The sequence below is a fragment of the Lactuca virosa genome, chromosome 2, assembly GCF_052849685.1.
Source record: "Lactuca virosa cultivar CGN04683 chromosome 2, Lactuca_virosa_CGN04683_v6, whole genome shotgun sequence".
NCBI classification, from domain to species: domain Eukaryota; kingdom Viridiplantae; phylum Streptophyta; class Magnoliopsida; order Asterales; family Asteraceae; genus Lactuca; species Lactuca virosa.
The window spans coordinates 243,138,275-243,146,299 of record NC_136427.1 but is presented as its reverse complement, the minus strand read 5'-3'; the positions used below and the strand labels follow the sequence as shown (position 1 = coordinate 243,146,299).

At 33.1% G+C, this 8,025-nt stretch overlaps 1 protein-coding gene across 2 annotated transcripts; it reads left to right on the top strand.

Moving 5' to 3' along the window:
* The first annotated feature begins 4,671 nt into the window (after positions 1–4,671).
* LOC145160665 (uncharacterized) lies at positions 4,672–6,728 on the top strand. 2 transcript variants are annotated; one of them, XM_079079946.1, is made up of 5 exons: positions 4,672–4,803; positions 5,365–5,618; positions 5,692–5,903; positions 6,010–6,280; positions 6,368–6,728. In XM_079079946.1, exons 2-5 carry the CDS (start codon positions 5,367–5,369, stop codon positions 6,656–6,658), a joined length of 1,026 nt encoding a protein of 341 aa, XP_078936072.1. In that variant the 5' UTR covers positions 4,672–4,803; positions 5,365–5,366; the 3' UTR covers positions 6,659–6,728. The 2 variants fall into 2 exon arrangements, with proteins under 2 accessions (XP_078936072.1, XP_078936073.1); XM_079079947.1 differs by lacking the exon at positions 4,672–4,803 and adding an exon at positions 4,808–4,870.
* Positions 6,729–8,025: the final 1,297 nt, after the last annotated feature.

The following is an 8,025-nucleotide window of genomic DNA, read 5'->3' as shown; positions in this document are numbered from 1 at the left end:
TCATAAAACACGATACAAAAGTACTCTCCCTTCTTCTTAGATTGGAGAACCCTTTATCTTTTCTGCCTTCATCGATTCTTCTTATTCGTTATGCTATTCATTGAAACTTTTCAATAATTCAGAATTACACTTAATCTTGTAAGCATAATCATGTTTACTAGACTTTTAGTAAATCATGATGAATAAACTTATCGTTCTTTGTGGTGGATTTGACCAGTGCACAACATTGTGTACCAGATTTCCTAGTCCTTTACTTGACTCACATACTTATGTGAACAAGGAATTAGTCTCAATTTCCCAAATACGAAGGTTCTCATTCATCACACAATACTAGTTGCATGATTCCAAGTTTCTGTCCAATTGAAACTTGGGTGATGAGAAACTTTCCTCATTTGGTAAATTTCTGACATTACCACAAATAACGTAACTAAGAATCAAATCCATTCATAATATTGCTAACAGTAGAACCATTCAAACACCAATTCTCATAAAATCCATCGCAAGGAAATATAAATAAGATAAATCAAAATTTATTTTATTGCGGAAAATATTGTCCTTACAACACGATTACAAATGAAAACTATGTAAATATTACTTAGCAATCTATCCTAACTCTAAAGTAGTAGCTTTTGAATCATGGGATCATAATCCATTTCTTCATTACCAGATTTAGCTCACTTCTTTCCTTTTAAGCTTCCCTTTTCTTCGATTCTACAAAACACCAAATGTAATCATGTATTAAGAATCTAAAAGGAACTTAATGGAGTAGGATAGTGGATTTTACCTGATGCAAAGTCATACATCTTGACTCTCCCATCTCTTAGATCTCTCAGGTAGTCAGGGCAGCTTCGTAACCAATGCCCGCTCTTTTGGCAGTAGAAACATATGGATTCTCTTGGAATGGTACAAGGGACTATCTCAGACTCAGCCTTTCTCTTGCATAGAGAAAACTTTTCTGGACTTCCAATGTTACCATTTCCCATAGAGGGTTGGGATATTGATTTACCAGACAGATTTGTTGACCGGTGCGCCAAATCATTTCTGATTTAGGAGCAATAAGCAAATGAGTCAAATCAGTAAGGGTCATGTCGTGGTCCATCATATAGTACTCTCTAACGAACTTACCATATGATTCGGGAAGTGACTGAACAGCCAACTTCCTAACAATCCCAATCTATCAATATGTAACCTTTTATCCAAGACATGAGCACATATAGACTTTCCATTTTCATGTCTTTTTCCAATAGGGCTTGAGTGACCTTGAACTTTTCAAGTCTTCGAACATGTGGGCCAGGGAGAATTATTGGAGGAGGTGGAGGAATAGAAGCATGATTTCTATTTCCACAATCCAATCATGGAACATCATCTTCATTTGGAAAACTTTTTCCAACGGATTTAGGAAGACCATAGTTGTCAGACTTTGACATCTATAAGACGGGAGAAAATTCAAGTTTAGTTGATTGAGTCCTCAATAAAACACCCAAATGAGATATTAAGGCTAGGACCCAACACAATATCCTACAAATTGGAAGAGGGATGCCGTAATCCAACTCGCAGAATATTTGAAGGTAAGTGAATGACGATTCACTAATTTTCCACCATGAAAAACGAAAAAGAATTTAAGTTTTAAATGTATTGAAAATTCCTAGATCTTTTGGGATTCATTGAATTTTTCAATGTCATGTTTAATCTCGATTATGCCCTTCATTTGTGACTGGGATGCCGAGGATCACAAATAAGGCGTGAATAACCATGCGAATGTACATGATGCCCTCAATGTTACAGTCACCTAATCGACGTGCCGGTTAACCACACACGCTCCATCGATCTATGACAATCATCGATTCACCCTTCGCTACCAATGCCAAACCCAACTTAGTGTGCCGGTTAGCCACACACGCTCCACTAATTGTCTCGACAAGGGTACAAAGTGTAATTCCATGGAATTGCATCGATTTCACTTTTTCCTAAAGTAACTAAGATTTGGGGATTTAGTAAAAACATTTAGTTACTTTATTCATTATACTTTTAATGAGGAGAGGGTTCGCCCTATCCTACCCGTTCGGCTAACGACCCTCCACCAGTCAAGAATGTGGTGGGTAAGAGTGGATACCCATTCAATCGCCATTTTATAGGCAATTTCCTTGAACACCCCTTATAGACCAGCTTCGTGAATGAGGCCTACTAACGGTAAGACTAGCAGTTTAAGTTATACATATATAATATTAGACTTTTAATGTTATATATAGTATAGGGTGTATTTTACACTTTTAAAATACTAGGTGGTTTAATTTTATAAATTACACTTTTAATTTAAATTAAATTGTAAACCAAAACTTTATGGATTTATTAAATCTCTTTTAATTATACACTTTAATTAATTAATAAAACCATAAGGGTGTGATTTGAACCTTTCAAAACAATACTAGGGTTTTAGAATTTAACATTTTAAATTAAACTTTTAACCAACTCTTAAATTCCAAAAACTTGAGGGCAAGTTTTGAAACATTTCAAAACATTAGGGTTTAACTTATTTAAATTTTCAAAAACAAAACCTTTAAGTTCAAATTTAAACTATAAAACCTAAAGGGATTAATTTGAAACTTTTCCAAACTTTATCAAGAATATTCTAGATCACATAATTCAAATAAGGCAATTAACAATTAATTGGTGGTTATCTAATTAGATCTAGTTCAAATTCTTGCAAGATAATGATCAAATAATTCAAATAATTTAACATTTATCAAATAAGGTAACAATTATCTAATTAGATGACCAAAATCTTTTATTTTGACAAAGATAATCATAAAGAATCAATAAAATTCGTATTTTATTAATTTTAAACAATTATGGCAATTATCCTAAGTCAAAAAAAGGTAAAAATCCTGAAATCTGCTCTAACTGACGCTCGAACTCGCCGAGTTCCTCTATGGACTCGCCGAGTTGGAGCTACTCGCCGAGTCCACATTGGAACTCGCCGAGTTCATCAGTCAGGGGCCAAAAAAATCGATTTTTCAAGCAAGCAATGAACAATTAAGCATCAATTCATTAACAAACAGCCCTAGGCTCTGATACCACTGATGGGTTTTAAGCAAAACATCATTCCTATGGTGTACATGCAAACCCTAATAGCTTTTGGATCTAGTTTGTCTAATGAACATGCAATTGAATATCCAAAGCTATAAACCCTAGATCTAGCATACAATTAATCATATTAACATGTGAAAGGGTTTTAGATCTTACCTTGATTGTTATGTAGCAATAACAATCTCAAATCCTCCTTGTAATGGATTTAGAAAGCTTAGAGTCACAAGCGTCACTCCTCTAATGGCTCACAAACACCAAGAGCAAGAGGATGAAGAATAAGGAGAGAGGAGGCTGCCCAAAACGTCCAGAAACCCTAGTGGAACTCTTAGCCACGTTTTTGGGGCTTAAGGGTACTATATATACATGTAGGCTATTAGGGTTTTCAACTAGGAAACCCTAATCTGACTGCTTAAGCCCTAAGCAGCCCATGGACCCTTTTAGAATATCCCTTGGACGATTTCTAATGGGTTTCCCCATAGAATTCGTCTAACCTATTATTCCAAAATGATCCATAGCCCAAATGCAATTATCTTATAATTACAGTTCCAGTCCCTTAAGTTTAATTAATCTCTTTTAGCCACAAAATTAATTCTTAATTAATTATTGACTAATATTAATTAAACAATATGATTTCTCCTTTAATATATTATTCTCATAACATATTAATAAATCATAATTAATCATTTCTCTTCATAATTCATCCTATCAAGTTGCTTTGGTGAAGGCAACCCAAAAGGACCATGCACCATCGGGTCAAGTACATACCAAAATAGTTATGGACTTAGACACTAATCCAACACAAATTTGTTCTCAAATTTTCTCGCAATAAGAAATGTTCTCGATTGAACGTTCCTATATATATATATATATATATATATATATATATATATATATATATATATATATATATATATATATATATATATATATATATATAAAGGGTAAACTTGTCATTTTATAAGTATTTAACGAGCTAAACTCAACGACGTTAAAGTTGGGGGACTAAGTCACAACCAAACTATCAGAAAATGACTGAAATCCATAATTTTAAAAGTTTGTTATTGTACCCAAAAAAATCAACAAACCACATGGACTAATTTTATAATTTTTCTCAAAAGGAAATGATGAAAGATGTGTCAGTTTTCAATTTAGGAGGTGTTTGGGATTGTGTTTCGATTTTATTTTATTTTTTTGTTAAAAGTGATTATTAGTTTATGTTATAGCAAAATAAAATTTAAAAAAAACATTTGGATTAACTTATACGATAACAAAATTTAATAATTTATAAATATTATTTTAGTGTTTGAGAAATGTGATAGTAGTTGAAAAAATTAAAAAAAAAAGAAAAAAATAGTATTTGGTTCATTAAAAATAATATAATACTATGATCTTCTTATCTAAAAAATCATAAAAAAAAATTCAAAAATTAAAAAAAAAAATCATAAGGAAAGTTTCAAAAATAGAACAAAATAACTTTTTTTTTAAAAAAAAAAAAAACCTTGGTTGTATTGTTTTTCCCGGTTTCCCATCTTGACATGATTAACACCCTCCCAAAACCCAAACACTATCTCAATCACGCACGTTTTTTTTTTATGGAGACAACAAGACAAGCAGTAGTGTTAGCAGCTGTAATATGATCACATGCTATTTCTCCCCCATGAAAATATCAGCTGTACCAGTTTCACTTCACCTGCATCTCTGTTCGACTTTCTTTCGGTGAGTTTTCTGATCATTTTAATCGACTTTTCTTGATAAAATTTCCTTCAAAATTCCATGTAGTTTTGTAAGATACTCTTATGCTCCATTACTTTACATCTTTAATCGCTGTCTCGAAATGCTTGGATTCATGTTTCTTTTAAATTATATGTTATTTATATGTGCGTAGATGATTCAATTATTTGATCCCTAATCCAGATTTTGAATTTACCGATCAGATGTAAGATAATTCGAACTTCGAAATATATCATTGCTGTTACATTCATGAAATATTTGATTAAAAAGCCCTAAAATCCATAGTCAACCCGATCTGTAATTAGTTGTTGATTCGAAGTTCTAAAAATTACAGGAAAGTGGAATCAAAAGTTCAAAACACGTTTGTAGTTGCAGAACCCCCTCACCCCCAACCACATAGACACGCATCCCTCTGTAAAACCTAGAATTCTATCAGAAAATCAAATATGTTCAACATAGCTAAACTAGATTTCTTGGAATAGCTCAATCCCATACTTACATGTTCTTATTGTGTTTTCTTCTTCTTCTTCTTCTTCTTCTTCTTAGCAATGATTGCAAAGGTAGCAATTGCAGTGGTGGGTGGTTTTCTAGGATGGATTTATACACGAATCAAACCACCACCTCCTAGGGTTTGTGGATCACCTGTTGGCCCTCCTATTACTTCACCTCGAATCCAACTTAATGATGGAAGACATCTATCTTACAGAGAGTGGGGTGTCTCCAAAGATAAAGCCAAGTACAAGATCATTGTCATTCATGGCTTTGATAGCTCCAAAGACATGAAACTCCCAATTTCGCAGGTATCATGAACACCATATTCATAATCTTCAACATATTTGCCCTTTTTTCTGATATATCCTGTTATAATGACAGGAACTTATTGAAGAGCTACAAATTTACTTTCTGTCATTTGACAGAGCAGGATATGGAGAGAGTGATCCGCATCCAAAGCGTTCAGTCAAAAGTGAAGCATTTGATGTTCAAGAATTAGCTGATAAGTTACAAATCGGTTCCAAATTCTACATAATTGGACTCTCAATGGGTGCATATGCTGTTTGGAGTTGCCTCAGATACATTCCACACAGGCATAGTTTCTATCACCATTTGAATCTTATTAGTCTTCTTATTTCCACCATTTCATACATACATAGAAAAAATAAAAATAAAAATAAAAATCATGGTTACTTTTAGGTTGTCAGGAGTATCACTTGTGGTGCCATTTGTTGATTACTGGTGGCCATGTTTGCCTTCTGATTTGGCTAAAGAAGTGTTTGAGCTACTTCTTGTTCAAGACAGGTGGACATTTCGTGTGGCACATTATACCCCATGGCTGTTTCAATGGTGGATGAATCAGAAATTGTTTCCTTCTTTAAGCATCATGGCTGGAAACATGAATATATTTTGCCAACCAGATTTGGAGTTCTTGAAGAATCTGCCACCTAACCCTGATGATAATACTCAGGTAAACAAACAATCACAATTTTTTCTGCCATTTCCTTTGTAATGTTATTTATATATTGATGGTTATATCGCTACGTATGTATAATAGGAAAAGACACGTCAGCAAGGTGTTTATGAGTCTCTGTATCGTGATATAATGGCTGGTTATGGAAAATGGGAGTTTGACCCGATGGATATAACTAATCCATGGCCAGATAACAATGGTGCTGCTCATATTTGGCAGGGTTTTGAAGATAAAATCATACCATATAAAGTGAATCGGTTTCTTTCTGAAAAAATTCCTTTTATTCGGTATCATGAGGTCAAAGGTAAAGGCCATTTTCTACCTTTTGAAAGCGGTATATGCGAAGAAATTTTTAGGACACTTTTAGTTGGATGAACAATAACACTCGCCAAAGGGTTATATGTAATATCCAAAATTGCAATAATTATCACAAAGTCATATTAAATCTCGGTTTTTATGTTGGTATAACAATATCATACGTTATTCGTTCGGCCTTTCTAATCTCTTCTGCATTACACCAACGCATGAATCATTCAAAATTAGGTATTTTACCCAAAAAAAACTAGTATGTAGTTTACTGACATACAAAAACCATGTTTGGTTTCCTTACATGGAAATTTATAATAAGTTGGCGTCTGATGTGGCAAGTGAAATTTTAGGGGTGAGTATGGGTTGGTTTTGGCGCAAAACTGAACCCAACTCGCTAATTTCGATTTTTAGAGCCCATTGGGTTCAGTTTTCTGAATGAGTTCGGTTTCTCATGTTCAACCCATCGGTTCATGAGTTGTAGGTTTAAACCCGTGGGTTTTGGGTTTTAACCCATTTTTCAACAAATATAAACAAAGTAAATCAGATTCCTTTCTAGTGTTTCGGTCATATAAAACCAATCAAAATACATAGGGTTGTAAATGAACATAACGACCAAGAATGAAGGTTTTTCATATTCGTTCGTTTAAGTTAGCCGAACAAAAGAAAGAATACACGAAAGAGTTTTCTTGTTTATTTTCGTTCGTTTATGTTTGTGAACATGTTAAACGAACATAAATGAAGAGAGATTAAAAAAAACATAACTGAACATATATGAAAATAAACGAACATATAATATACAGTAATGTAATTAAACACAATTGAACGTATATGAACATTTAAAAAAAAAAGTTAAATGAACGACTACAAACAAACGCAAACGAACAACATAATTGAACGAACGAGAATTTGTGTTAATGTTCTTTCATTTAATAAACGAACATAAAATAATTTACCGTCAAACGGTTCACGAACACAACAGTTCGTTGAACATCAGATTCGTTTTAAATGGATGGAATATTAGAAAAGAAATATTAAAACTACCAAGTTTAGAAGTTTACAACCAAAATATGAAAACACCATTAAAGTCAAACGAAAACAGTCTATTACAACCAAAATATGAAAACACAATTAAAACACCATTCTTTAATCCTTATTTACTGGGTTAGGTTTTATATTTTAGTTTTCTATTTTTAAATGTCTATCTGTTAAATATTAAATAATCAGAATTATATATTATGGGTCGGTTTCTGGGTTTGGGTCAGTTCGATTTTAGTGGTCGGTTTCTGAACCAAAAACTGAAACCGATTTTATTTTGGTTTTTGAAATCTGAACACAAACGAAAAGTTTTGGTTTAGTTTCAATTTTTCGGTTTTAGTTTCATCGGGTTTTATCGGGCTTTTAGTTTTCGGGTTTGGTTTACTCACCCCTAAGGG